This window comes from Echinops telfairi, unplaced genomic scaffold (genome assembly GCF_000313985.2).
Source record: "Echinops telfairi isolate 266 unplaced genomic scaffold, ASM31398v2 ScPeMD7_7406;HRSCAF=8444, whole genome shotgun sequence".
NCBI classification, from domain to species: Eukaryota; Metazoa; Chordata; class Mammalia; order Afrosoricida; family Tenrecidae; genus Echinops; species Echinops telfairi.
In genome coordinates, this window is record NW_022111306.1 from 3,373,521 (window position 1) to 3,389,033 (window position 15,513).

Genomic DNA, 15,513 nt, shown 5'->3' on the forward strand with positions numbered 1-15,513 from the left:
AAATAATAATGATTTTTTTATTAACGACTGTGTTAATACACTCATGTTCTTTTACTTCCAACAAGGTTGTAGTATTTTATTTATAGCTTTGGAGTGTTTCTCCATATTAAACTTCCATGAGGGCTACATAGAAGACACTGTAAAAAATACTTCTTATGATTCAGGAGACATTGCAAAAGCCTCCATTCCATTGAAGATTAGCTGTGGCAGTTCTGATTCCCCAAAACTGAAGTGTTGTTTACTTTTGAGAAACAAAATCCTGAAGGGTGGCCATGTCATTTTCTAATTAGTGTGAATTATTTTCGGCGTGCTGCCCGTAGGGTTACTATGAGCCACAGTTGACTCGGTGGCAACCAGTTTGGTTGGCTTCACTCTAGTGAATTCCTTTCTGTACAGTGACTTCTATTTTTGGTTGCAGTTCTATAAAGTAATCTGCCCTTATCATTCATATTTTTGGCTATTCAGTAAGGTGGGAACTATTTTTGATATGCAGAAACAAATACTGAAGCAAATGGGTTCCATGCATGTTCTGTCAACAGAGATATCAAAAAAAAAAACCCAAACTGATAAGTCCCATTTTAAGCAGGCAGAGTCTGGATAATACCAAACTACAAGGCAACAGTTCGTACGTGAGAACTAGCAGTACTGCCAAATTGAATGACCAGTTAGACTCAAAATAAACACACTGAAGTTAAGCAAACTAGATGTCTATCTGCAAGAGACATAGTGGACTTAGTTGGTAAGAAAAACAGACCCTTTGATTTTTGGAATGCAATTTTAAACTGTTGCCACCCCTCTAAACTAAAGGTTGGAAAGGTCAAAGGGAAGCTTTGCAGCTTTGCTAGATAACATTGGAGCTTGGAGCTATGGTATTTACTAAACAGATGGCAGGCAGAAAGAACGCTGGGTAAGGTTTGCCTCTTTCCTGCAGCCCCCCTGGGCACAAAAGTGAAAGCAGGCCCCCTCTCTGACTGCACCCCTGCACTTGCTATCGCTCCTGGAAAAGAAACTTCAGTTCTGTGGACCTCGGTTGCTTCCGGTGTAAATGGATTTGGGAACATTGCTTTTTAAAGTTTCTGTCAAACTTATTATAATCCTATTATTCTTAGATTCAGAGAATAGATGGAGGATTTTCATTCAAATGATCATTTGTGGAGAAAATGTTTGGTTCTACTTACAGTTGATAAATTTGTTCATTATTTTTCTTTTATCGACAATGTGGAAAGTTTCCCAAGTATAGTAAAAAATAAAATGAAGTGACTCTTTAAGAGGAAGAGTCAATTAAGGAAACTGGGGGGAAAATATATGGCCTTCTCTCCAACTCCTGAGTATCCAGGGTATTCGTGAACTTGGGAAACAACTGGTAAACTTAAAACACTGATGTCCCAAATTCAAGCCATAGAACAGAGATTATTAGGTATTTTTAATTTACTTTTTAAACTTGTAAATTTAAGTTAAATTTACAATTCAGCAAACATACAATTATTGGTATATTCTTAGTTTTGATTGAATAGTCTTATCTCTTCAACTGTTAGGTAGAATCATGAAATTGCCATTTTTTGAGTTAAAATCCATCCTGTATTACTTCACATAAACCTGTAATGGTAATAATCTTCATGAGAGTAGGCTACAATGCACACACCTCTCAGTTTCCCTTTAGTTCTTGATACAATGCTGTGAATATTTTAACTTTGAAAAATATGTGTTAAAAGTAGTATTTGGGGCATGTGAGACCATTGAGTGCAATTATGCTCTTTTTATGATGAAGATAATGAGATCCCCACAGTTCTTCGATCTGTAACTCTTTTCAATGTTCAGAATAACACCTGGACTTATTAACAACAACAAAAATATTGAATGTACCTTGATAATTCTACCTGCCAGTGGAAGAAGCTGATCTGATACGTTTTATATGTATGGTTATTCACAATTGAAGTTGGCAAAAGGGGAATGGGGCAAGCCTCAGATTTCTATAAACCAAAAGACACTATTCTTTTGCCATTTTTATTGGAAGAAGTTTTACCATTTTTAGGGGAGATATTTAAAAGGTCAATTCTAACAAGAAAAAGCTTGGTCCAGAAGAAAACAATAATAATGCAGTACTGTTATTATAATTCCAGAATATAAACATGGCCAGAACCTGAAGTGTGACATCGCTTTGTTATTTGTGTTTGATAAGCTTCCGTTCTCCCTAAGGAAGCAACCTCCTCTTGTAGATTGTTACTGCTTATGGAAAGGTGTCAAGGCTTAGCAAAATTAAAAATAGACTAAGTATACATATATTTATAGGTCATGTTTGCTTTAAGTCTTACACACTGTGAAACTCTGGATTTTCTGTGACGTTTCTTAGCCATTTTAATCAGAACTGCATTTTAGAGCATCTGGCTTAATACTGTCACTAATAACACCAAAATGTACAAACTCTCCAAATAATGTGGTCCAACACTCTGTCTTTCCAAATTAGGAAACTGAGTCTCAGAGAAGTTAAGTAATTTTAGATTGCTTACACAGAACAAATTGCCATTTGGACATCTGGTATATGGCTATATCTAACATGCCACACTCTCTTAATTTGTAAAATACTAGCTTTCTACCTACCCTCTCAAAAATGGGGTGAATGTTAAGTAAACAATGTTCTGGCCTTGTTGTTTTGAGCTCATGATTACATGTTATGTGATTTAGAAATTGTGTCCACATTTGGTGACCATTGAGGAATTGGGATGTTTCAACCCCAGGACACAGCTGTCCCCTGTTTACACATCTACCCATTTTCAAAACACCTGGAAAAGTCGTCAGAAGCTTTGAAACAAAGACCTATTGGACACAAAGCCTGAGCTTTCTGGTTTTCTTTACTTTGTTTTATTTTTCTGATAGAAACCTGAGTTCTGCTGGCCCTGATGGAAGGAAAGTGATGAGAAGGTGTGATGGACTGATTGACTCCTTGGTCCACTATGTCAGAGGAACCATTGCAGATTACCAGCCAGATGACAAAGTAATTAAAAAGTTAAAAACCCTGCATACCCAATTCCCTATGTTGTACGACTCTTCAGTGTAACCTTGAAGTAGCTGTTTGGACTTAAATTTAGTCATTGACACATATGCTGGGTTTTAAATGTCCCGTACCTGTTTAGTCCATCTTTCTTTCTACCTTTCCAAGCATGCGGAGCCTTGGTGAAATAGTGGGTTACACAATAAGCTGCTGACCCAAGACCAGCAATCCAAAACCACCAGCTGCTCTGTGGGAGAAAGATGACGCTTCTCCCACAGAGATGTACATTTGGGAAACCCATCAGGATAGTTCTGCCTTGTCCTGTAGGGTTGGTCTGAGTCAGTGTTGGCTCGATGGCAGCGAGGTTGTTTGTATGTTTCCAGGTACACATTTTCAGCGACATATTTAATCATTGCGTCTGTATATGTGAAAGGAGCTCAGATTCTACTTCTTACTCCTCCTATCACCATCCGCTAAATGACAGTAAAACTGAGTAATGTTGGAATGCCTCTCTTCACCTGTGGATCCACTGGGTAGCAACATGTCCATTCACGCTCTGCAATGCCTTTAGTTCATTCACTCCTCTTGGCGGCCCTGCTGCGGTCCTAGTTTATGCAGCTTTCATACTGATCATTGCAATAAACTCCCAATTGGTTTCTACAAACAATATCTTCTTTTAAGATCCAATTCTACAGAGCGACTACTACGTTATGACTCACTCCCCTAAAAGTAAATTAGACAGACTTTTCATTGCTTTAAAAACAAAACACTCAGCCCTGACTCCTTAGCATTGAGCTTGCTATCATTTAAGATCCAACCTTTGCCTTTCAAGCTACACTTATTCTACTCTCCCCAGACTCCCACAGTGTGAGTACACCAAACCCCATCCAACATACCTTATGCAAGAAGGCTTCACAAAAGCTTAAGGAAAAACTGGAGTTAAAACACAGTGTGACATAACACAGAAAGAGGCTAACTACATGTAAGTAACGAACATTCTCATTCTTCATTCCCAGGCCACCGAGAACTGTGTATGTGTTCTTCATAACCTTTCCTATCAACTGGAGGCAGAGCTCCCAGAGAAATATTCTCAGTGTATCTACGTTCAAAACCGGAATATCCAGTCAGATGACAACAAGAGTATTGGGTGTTTTGGCAGTCGGAGCAGGAAAGTGAAAGAGGTACACTGAGAGGTCCTTTAGACAATGAGGGAGGGAAGGAGAAAGGAAACAACAGGGAGAGAAGGAGGGAGGGAGAGGAGGGGAGGAGGCCCACATGTACATTCCTAGTATGTCAAGAACTACTTTAAATGCATCAACTCTATGAGATACGGATTATTAATGTTAACTATTGATGAGAAAACGGGGGTACAGAAAGATTAGTTATTCCCAGAATAATTCAGCAAATACATAAAAGGTTTACAATTTGATTCTAGGGAATTCCGTTCCACATCTTTATGTTTAACTATTAAATCATACTGCTATATATCATATAGATTAGGAAATAAGCTTCATATAACATAGCCAATAGTATATACATGGTTTTAACCTTAAAAGCAACCCTCTTATGAGCTTTGGACATTCCAAAAACAGACTTTTGACCGACTAAAGGCAAACTCCATGTCCAACAATGGTTCTTTATTTCCATACTAATAAGGAAACTGGGAGATAAAAATATATGACCTTCTCTTGTACTCTGAGTATCAGGGTATTCGTGAACTTGGAAAACAACTGGTAAATTTAGAACACTGATGTTGTCCCAAACAACTTCATGAGACTGAGGGAACAGGCCTGTTTTTTCTTATCACTAGCATGTATGTGACTAATTTAGCATTTAGCCTTAACAGCAGCTGAAATGATTCCAGCAGAGCTTATGCTTAATTCTCTGAGTTCTTTCCCACTGTAAAATGTGGGAGGGGCTGTTAGGAAGAAATATCGTCATGAGTAAGAAGTTAAGTGATTAGCACTGTACATATTTGTTATTTATTTGTATTTCCAGGGCTTCTCATTCTGTACATTGTCTTTCTCAACGAGGCTGTGTTTCTGGTCTCTTGGGCTGGGTATGGAATTGTTGAGATTGCTTGAGGTGTACTCACTGTAGATTCCATTGTGTGTGTGGTTAGCAGTTCCAGGACATGCCCATGCCAGAGGAAAAGAGCAACCCCAAGGGTGTGGAATGGCTGTGGCACTCCATTGTGATAAGGATGTATTTGTCCTTAATCGCCAAGAGTGTCCGAAACTACACACAAGAAGCCTCGTTGGGAGCTCTCCAGAATCTCACAGCAGGAAATGGACCAGTGAGTAGCAAGCTTGTTTTCCTTTTCAAAATAATGACATTGCAGACATACCTACCTTAGTTTCAGAGATAAGATAATGACGTAAGCGCAAAGGTTTTCTCACTGGACTCAAGTCAACCCTCAGGAATATCGAGAGTATGTTTCACCTTCCAGGACCTTGAGTCACTGCTCTGTAAAGCCCCGTCAGACTTGGGGTGCAGCCCTCCGTGTATTTTCATAAGTAGTACACCCACATAAATAATGTGCATCCACATAAATAATATGGGCAGAAGAAAGTAGTGGGATTATGCTAAAAAGTCTTGGTGAAATACAACCACACATACAATGTGCACGTCTCATGACATTGGCCTTATTCACATTCATTCAATGGTCTGAAAATGTTACTTTTGGTCATATTTAGCTTTTAGCCTTAATAAACCATGGTCAAGAAGTGTATAAGAAGTCAAGAAGTCATAGATAGAGTTTGGTAATACCCCAGTACTCTGACAATAAATAGGTGAAGCTCTGTGCTTGTTCCAGGGCAGTTCGCAGCCTGGCCTGAGAGCAATGGGATTCCTTGTGGCCAATCAGCCCAAGATATGTCCCACTGGAGAAGACTAGGCACAGGGCTAGCTGCCATAGCCCAAGAATGAGCTGGTCTTGCAAGGCATAAGAGACTCAGCCAACTTACATTTGGGTCCCATGGTGCTGGCCTTATGTGAAGCTGAGCATCTATAGTTTGTGGTGTGACACGTACTGCCTCAAACCTGATGGACTCTCGGGTGGCTAGTCAGATTTTCTTGCCAGAGCAAAGAATACACAACCCTCTTGCATCTGTGGCTCTCATGCTTACCCTTCAGCATCCGCACAAGTGAGAGATTCAAAGAGCCCAGGCCTGGCAGCTAGCCATCTGAACAGTGGGGCCAAATGCACATCACTACAGCCTACCAAACTCACCAGCTTGAGTGGCCGCTCCACACAGTGGTAGGAAAACCCACACACCTCCTGGATAGAGGCTAGCCACCCTAGCAGGGACTGTTCCCAACGTGGAAACAGTGATTTCTTCCTGCATTTGAGAAAGCAGTTTGCAAAGCAGAGAAGGAATAGGAGAGGGATTGCATTAGATACTCAAGGGTAGGGTGGTGAGAATCTACTGCTGGGAACCAAACCTCTGCATCAACAGAAAACAAGGTGGAGACTTAAATCCCCCAGACCAAAAAGAAATAGAAGTCAACAACATGTAAAAATATGCCACTATAATACACTTAGGAAATAATGTAAAGTGAGCAGCACACATGATGTATAACATGCTTCTTACTTGGGTACAAATTTGTATTAGTCAGAACTCTTTTTTGGTTACAAAGCATAAAATACCACTTCAAACTGGGTAAAGCATAAAAGAGGTATTTCATGGTTCTCAACCTTCCTAATGCCGTGACCCTTTAATACAGTTCCTCATGTTGTGATGACCCCCAACCATAAAATTATTTTTGTTGCTACTTCATAACTTTACTTTTGCTACTGTTATGAATTGGGTGACCCCTATAAAAGGGTCATTTGACACCCCCCTGTCGCAACCCACAGACTGAGAACCGCTGCATTATGGGAAGGTCAAGATGCTCCAAAAAATATGATTCTAACGATCTCCACCTCTGAGCTCTGCTTCTCTGTGTTGGGTTCAATCCCAAAGACTTGAGAGTGTGATGGCAAAGATACAGAAAACAAAGCCCATTGCCATTGAGTCGATTCTGACTTAACCCAATCCATATATTATGCAGTAGAATTGCTCAATAGGGATTTTTAAAACAAGAATCTTTATAGAAGGACATTGTGTTACTCTAGGTCAGGCATCCTCAAACTATGGCCCGTGGGCCACATGCCGCCCAACAGGTGTTTTTGCCCCATTTGTTTTTTCACTTCAGAATAAGATATGTGCAGTGTGCATAGGAATTTGTTCACAGTTTTTTTTTTAAACTATAGTCTGGCCCTCCAACTGGTCTGAGGGACAGTGAACTGGCCCCCTGTTAAAAAAGTTTGAGGACCCCCACTCTAGGTAGACTAGATAAACAAAATTTATAGACACTCATATGTGTATAAGAAAGAGCTTTATATGCAAGAGTAATTGAATATTGAGAAAACATCCCAGCCCAGTCCAGATCAAGTCCATAAGTCCAATATCAGCCCATATGTCCTATACCAATCTATACAGTCCTCTTTAGACTCATGAAATACAGCAATGATGCAAAATGCAGAAAGATCCTAGACCAGTGGGTGGGAAGTGGATCCAGTGGTGTTGTAAGCATCTCAGCACTGAGGTGGGTCTCCACATGGCTCCTCCAGCTCAGGGCACTGGCATAGTTCCATGTGTCTTGTCAGCTGCAATGTCTCCCAGGGAGTCAGCAAGTGTCCCACCTCCAGTGAACTATTTACTGGTATCTTGTTGGCACCTCCAAATGATGTGCTGCCACCTGATTGACAGGCTAAACTCCACCCCTTCACTCTTAATCCTCTCAAATTGACAACAGATTATGTAACTACCACACATATCAGTGCTGAGTCAGCAATCATATGTACAACAGAGCAAAACATTGTCCAGCCTTTGCCATCTTCACCATGATTTTTATATTTGAGCCCATTGTTGCAGCCCTGTCTCATTTCATCTCCCTGAGAGTCTTCCTCTCATTTACTGACCTTCTACTTTACCGGGTAGGGGCTGGAAGATGAGTACAAATCCCTGGTGCCTCCCAAGTAAAATCACTGACTACTTCCTTATACTTGCCTGATATACACCTAAGAAAGAAAACGCTTTTCCCCAATAATTCCTTAAGAATACAGAGAATGAGTCTCACGATCTGGTTGAGGTTTCCTGCTCATTTCTGAACCCGCAACTATGGCTATAATGCTGTGATTGGCCAGGCCTGGGGCTTGTACCCATCTGAAACTATCAGCACCGACACCACTGAACTGACCTGGGAGAGCAGTGGTTCCCTACTGGAAAATCAAGTGTTGTTATGAAAAGAAGGAAGAATGAACAGCAGGCAAAAACAACAGATGTCCACTGCAATATTGACTTGGAAGGGATATCTGTGCCTTTGTGTCCCAAAGATCCAACCACAAAACAGCTGTTTCTCTTACCAGATACATTTTGCCACCATGCACCCCCACCCCCTCACCTCAAATAAAAATAAAAGCAAAAGCTGATTTCTTTCCCTATATTACACCGTGCTACATATGTAGGGATTCTAGAAATATCTAGTTATTGAAACTATTCTTTGCCAGGACCACAAAATGATTAAAATAAATTCCCCAAGAATAGGTTATTCCCCAAATATTCATCCTAAGAAAAATACTCTTGTAGGTAACAAAAATATTGTAATAAAAATATGTAAAACAATGTATAATTTCAAAAGGGATAATTAAAAAACATGGAGAGCAGATAATACCTCCAGATAATATCCAGGCTACTTACTTATTCTAGTTAAGGAAGCATATTCATCCTTTAATAAAAATGGGTTTACACAGAAGCTTGCTCTTTGTTTTGAATACAGTTGTGAAAGGCCAAAACCAGTGTTTCTCTTATTTTAGCACTGCATACGAAGACAGCCAGACTTCCTCACACCTTTGTGATTTGCAGCAAGATGTAATTGTGCACAAAGAGAAATAGGAGCAGGGAATTATCTGGAAGCCTTCAATGCCACACAGGCATGATTTTTTTAAATCATTTTATTGGGGGCTCGTACAACTCTTATCACAATCCATCCATCCATCCATTGTGTCAAACACATTTGTACATTTGTTGCCATTATCATTCTCAAAACATTTACTTTCTACTTGAGCCCTTGGTATCAGCTCCTCATTTTCCCCTGCCTCCCCACCCCACCCATCATGAACCCTTGATCATTTATAAATTATTATTATTTTGTCATGGCTTACACTGTCTGATGTCTCCCTTCACCCACTTTTCTGTTGTCCGTCCCCCAGGGAGGGGGTTATATGTAAATCCTTGTAATCGGTTCCCCCTTTCTACCCCACCTTCCCTCCACCCTCCCGATATCACCACTCTCACCACTGGTCCTGAGGGGTTCATCTGTCCTGGATTCCCTGTGTTTCCAGTTCCTGTCTGTACCAGTGTACATCCTCTGGTCCAGCCAGATTTGTAAGGTAGAATTTGGATCATGATATTTATTGGTGGGGAGGAAGCATTTAAGAACTAGAGGAAAGTTGTATGTTTCATCATTGCTACATTGCACCTTGACTGGTTCATCTCCTCCCCGAGACCCTTCTGTAAGGCCATGTTCAGTTGCCTACAGATGGGCTTTGGGACCCCAATCTGCACTCCCCCTCTTTCACAATGATATGATTTATTGTTCTGATGATGCCCGATACCTGATCCCTTCAACACCTCATGATCACACAGGCTGGTGTGCTTCTTCTATGTGGCCTTTGTTGCTTCTGAGCTAGATGGATGCATGTTTACCTTCAAGCCTTTAGGATCCAAACACTATATCTTTTGATAGCCAGGCACCATCAGCTTTCTTCACCACATTTGCTCATGAACCCGCTTTGTCTTCAGCGATCATGTCGGGAAGTGAGCATGATGTAATGCCAGTTTAATAGAACAAAGTGTTCTTGCATTGAAGGAGTACTTGAGTGGAGGCACAGGCATGAATTTATCATCTTACTTCCCAGGCTGGATTTACTAAAAACACTTATTTTATTTTCCTAAAATCTGGAAACCTTTGTAAAAAGGTCTACCAAAAATCCCACTGCTAGAGAGTTGATACAACTCACAGCAACCTTCTAGGGCAGAGCGGAACAGTCCCGGGAGGTTTCCAAAGCCGTAATCTTTACTTAAAGAGGCTGACTGCTGCACTTTTCTCCTGCTGAGTGAGTAGCCAGTGGGTGTGAACTCCCAACCTTGTAGTTAACCCGTTAACCACTGTGCACCCAGGGCTCCCTCCTCTTAGTATCTCCCAGCCAACGTAATTAAAAATCTCAGAATTAGAATAATCATTCCTATTCCTATCTCTGAGTGTTTTAAGTTCTCTGTATTCTGAGTAGCATTCAATATGAAGTAATTCTTTAAATTTGGACGTAAGCTTCTTCAGTTCCGAGACCTTCTATGCAACAAAGACTAAGAGTTCTTCTGTCTTCCCGTGGATGCAATTATATTTGTGCCATGTGAGCTCTGAATACATAGTTTATTACCTAGATTCTAAGTTCACTCATTCATTCAATACTCAAATTTTTAATTTAATAACTTACCGTGCAATAGGCACTAGCATATTTAATTTAAGAACTTACTATACAATAGGCACTAGCACAGGAATGAAGGAGATAGTGCTGAATAAGATACAATTCATATGTTTAATAATAATCTAACTGGGAGAAAATTAAAAATGTAAGATCTTATAAAGGACCAGACTCAAAAGAGACTCAAACAAAGGAGAAATCTTCACAAATGTCCTTATCGTGTCAAAGCATTTACAGTCATACCTAACCTTAGACTAGGAGAAAATCAGTATCAGCATGGAACAATGATATGAAAGCTCTTTACAAAGTTATAAGATGCTTCCTATTAAAATTTTTATTTCTATGTTAATATTTTCTAATGATTACTTTTCCTAGTTTTAATGAGCAAATATATCATTGATGTAATAAAGATCTTTGTTTCTATTATTTCTAGAGGGATTAATTGAAATGGAAGCTATTAAGCATACTTCCAAATACTGGCCAATCTGTTAATCATGTGATCATACAGATGTCGTTCTGAGCAACTGACGGTCAAGTATTGTAAATGGAAAAAAAATCTTAAACTGAAATAAATGTCTCCCTAAGGAATAGATTATGGAACTTAAACAAAAAATTCTGACAGTAGTTTGTAGTTATTACATTAATATATATAATGGATATTCTATTAGTGAGTTGGGGGGGTGGTAAACTTTACTCTTTAAGAAAACTCTCTGTGACAGAGCAATACTCTTTCCCAAAAAATGTCTCATCCTAATCCCCAGAACTTGTGAACATGCTATCTTACATGACAATAGGACTTTGTAGTTGTTAAGGGCCTAGAAATGGAATAATTATCATGGATTATGTGGGAGAGCACTTTATTATCATGCTTCCTGATAAGAGGAAACCAGAAGAGTCAAAATCAGAGGAGATAAAACAAAGCAGAAGGAATAATATGCTTTGAAGATGGAGGAGGTCACTAGCAAAGAGATGCAGGCAGCTCTGTTTCTATTTGGGTTTTGTTTGTTTGTTTTGTGAGGTCCTGCCACATCCGTTTCAACCCATGACAGCCCTCTGCACACAGAATGAAACTGTGCCCCGATTTGCACCGGCCTCACAATCACTGCTGTTTGAACCTGTTGTTGCAGCCACTCATCAGCCCATCTCATGCGGGTGTGCCTCTTTTTCACTAACCCTCTGCTTTACCAAGCATGGTGTCCTTCTCCATGAACGTGCCCTGCCAACATGTCCAAAGTGCAAGATGAAGTCTTTCCATCTTGCTTCAAGGAGCCGTGTAGCTCGGACTCCCTGGTGCTTCTTTACTCTTCCCTAGCACTTGGGTTCAAATGCGTCAGTTCTTCGATGGTCTTCTTTATTCGCCACCCCGCGGTCCCATGCAAATGAGTGATTGAAAATACCCTTGCTTGAGAAGGACATTGGGCCTCCACTCAAGTACTTCCTCAACACAAGAATAATTTCTTCTAGTAAATTGGCATTCTATGATGCTCACCTTCCCAACACAACCGCTGAAGACAAAGCGGGTGAATAAGCAAATGTGGTGAAGAAAGCTGATGGTGCCCGGCTATCAAAAGATATAGCGTCTGGGGTCTTAAAAGCTTGGAGGTAAACAAGCGGCCATCTAGCTCAGAAGCAACAAAGCCCACATGGAACAAAATATCAACCTGTGTGATCACGGGGTGTCGAACGGATCACTGAAGACAAATGGGTGCATAAGCAAATGTGGTGAAGAAAGCTGATGGTGCCCGGCTATCAAAAGATATAGCGTCTGGGGTCTTAAAGGCTTGAAGGTAATCAAGCGGCCATCAAGCTCAGAAGCAACAAAGCCCACATGGAAGAAGCACACCAGCCTATGCAACCACGAGGTGTCGAAGGGATCAGGTGTAAGGCATCATCAGAACAAAAAATCTTACCATGGTGAATGATGGGGGGAGTGCGGAGTGGAGATCCAAAGCCCATTAGTAGGCCACTGGAGATCCCCTTGCAGAGGGGTCTCGGGGAGGAGATGAGCCAGTCAGGGTGCGATGTAACAATGATAAGAAATACAACTTTCCTCTAGTTCCTAAATGTTTCCTCCCCGCACCCACTACCATGACTCGAATTCGATCTTGCAAGTCTGGCTAGACCAGAGGAGGTACACTGGTACAGATAGGAACTGAAAATACAGGGAATCCAGGACAGATGAGCCCTATAGGACCAGTGGTGTGAGTGGCAAAACAGGGAGGGTAAAGGGAGAGTGGGTAGGAAAGAGGGAACCGATTACATGGAACTGTGTGTGACCTCCCTGGGGGACAGACAACCGAAAAGTGGATGAAGGGAGACGTCGGACAGGGCAAGATATGACAAAATACCAATTTATAAACTATCAAGGGCTCATGAGGGAGGGGGGAGTGGGGAGGGAGGGGAAAAATGAGGACCTAATGTCTGGGGTTTAAATGGAGAGAAAATGTTTTGAGAAACGATGTACAAATGCGCTTTACACAATTGATGTGTGTATGGATTGGGATAACAGTTGTATGAGCCCCTAATAAAATGTTAAAAAAAAAAAAAAGAAAGAAAATACCCTTGCTTGGGTCAGGTGCACCTTGATCCTCAAAATGATATCTCTGCTTTTGAATAAAGAGGTCATGTGCAGTAGATTAGTCCAGTGTAATACATCGTTTGATTTCTTCATCGATTGTGGATCAAAGTAAAGCAGCCAGAACCTGGAAAATACAAGGAAGCAGATCCGTCACTCGAATCTTCAGAAGAAATGCAGTTCTGCTGCCACCTTGATTTTGGCCCACAAGACCCTTTAGAGACTATTACCCTCCAGCACTGTAACGTAATAAATTTGCGTTGTTTTAAGGCACTGGGTTTTAGGTAATTTTTTAGAACAGCAATGTCGTTGTTAGGAGCCAATGAGTCGGTTCTGACTCAGAGCGAGCCACACACATAGTAGAAGGAAACATTGCCCAGTCCTGTGCCATCCTCCCAATTGTTCTGTTTGAACCCATTGTCTCTATGTACAGTGTAGATTAAAAGATTAAATATTAATACTAAAGAAGTTAAAAATAGTTTACGTAACACTTTTCAAGTTGCTAAAGTACATGAAAAGTATTTCATATCCTTTGGGGATAAAAACTGAGCATAACCCTATCCTTATGCTTTATCCCAAAAGAACTCTAAGGGCCTTGAGCTTTTAACATGAAAAGTAAGATGATAAAGTTTCTAAATGATAACATAGAGTCATATCTCCATGAAGTGGAGTAGACAAAGATTTCTTTAAAGTGCACCCTAAAAGCACCAGCCATGAGGAGCGAATACCAGGGGCTCAAGTAGAAAGCAAATGTTTTGAGAATGATGAGGGAAGCAAATGTACAAAAGTGCTTGATACAACAGATGTATGTGTGGATTGTGATAAAAGTTGTACAAGCCCCCAATGAAATGATTTAATTAAAAAATAATATTAAAAAAGCACTAGCCATAAAATATTCAATAAACTGAACCACATTAAAAATAAGAATTTATGTTATCAAAAGTCCTTATTAAGTTGTGTAAAAAGATGTTTGCAACAAATTCAGAAAATACAGCAGACTCATCAATTTAACAACAAAAAGATGTTCTTTAATCTCAATGGAAAAACAGATGAGAGATTTAAATAGACACCTCTCAAAATAAATCTGGAAATGGCCAATAACAATTGACAATAAATATAATGAAAGCCTTATGAATTAGTAGTATTATGTGCAGAACAGTGAATCAACTGATGAACAGTCATTCTCAAATACTTCCTCAAGCTGAATGTAAAATCTCCCTCTGGTAAATCTGATGGTGTATTTTCCTTATTGAGCACATTCTAAAGACTGTCCCATTTCAGATTCTCTTATTTCCTTCATTGAATCTGAATGAATAAGGCTTTGCTGTGCTTTCTTCTAGCTGAGAAAATGTCATTTCAGGACCCAGACTGCTCCTAGCTCGTGTGTTTTCCATGACAACGTTATAAAGCAACATCAGAAGGATCTGCTCTATAGCTGATCATGGGAGTGGCACAGGACTGGGCATTATTTTGCTCCACTGCGCATGGGATCACCCCGAGTAAGGACCAGTACCAACTCACTGGAACCGAAAGCAGATGTAAATGATGATGGCAACAGATGTACAAATGTGTTTGAAACAATTGATGTACGGATTGTCATAAGAGCCCCTGATAAAATGATTTTTTTAAAGCATAAGTGGAAATAAAAGTTTAAAGTTATTAATATAGACAACACAGGTGAAACTAAGGGAATGAAATGAGAAACTCAGAGAAAATGTATTGAATCAGAAGAGGTGATGACCGAGGACAGAATCCTAGAGAACAGATATTTAGTGGGGGTGGGGTGGGGGGGAAGAAGTAATGTGTGGGAAACAACTGCCCAGAGGTAAAGGACAAAAGACAACAGGCTGCCATGAAAGCAGACACAGGAGATGAAGGTTGTCAAGAGGAAGTATAGTCAAGAGTGTCAAAAGCTTTGACAAAAAGTCAAGAAAGGTAAAGAATGAAACGTCTTGTACCTTTAGCGAGAGAAAATGCATTCTGGCGTGAGCAGTTTTGAGTAGTCGTTTTTTTCCCCAAAGCATTTTATTAGGAGCTAATCCAGACATCATACCATCAGTCATATCAACCAGTATTGTACAATTGCTACCATCTGAGTAGTATTTTTGAGGAAATAAGATAGTAGTTGATGGATGTTCTAAAAATGTAAAATTACAATTTAACATCAAAAGGACAGATAATCCAAGCAAAACATGAACAGAAGACTAAAACAAGTGTTCCTTTTTTCTTCTTTACTTTTTATTGTGAATTAAATGAAGATTTACAGGGCAGGTAATATTTTTACATTCAACAATTCACACACTTTTTAAAAAATCATTTTATTAGGTGCTCATACAACTCTTATCACAATCCATACATACATCAATTGTGTAAAGTACATCTGTACATTCATTGCCGTCATTATTCTCAAAACATTTGCTC

General features: G+C 40.0%; 1 protein-coding gene across 1 annotated transcript in view; it reads left to right on the top strand.

Moving 5' to 3' along the window:
- PKP2 (plakophilin 2) overlaps nt 1-15,513 on the top strand; it is an 89,511-nt gene that overhangs the window by 58,535 nt on the left and 15,463 nt on the right. The window contains exons 6-8 of the mRNA XM_004700202.2: nt 2,875-2,992; nt 4,006-4,170; nt 5,112-5,285. Coding sequence (XP_004700259.2) covers nt 2,875-2,992; nt 4,006-4,170; nt 5,112-5,285 — 457 coding nt within the window. The remainder of the gene's footprint in view (nt 1-2,874; nt 2,993-4,005; nt 4,171-5,111; nt 5,286-15,513) is intronic.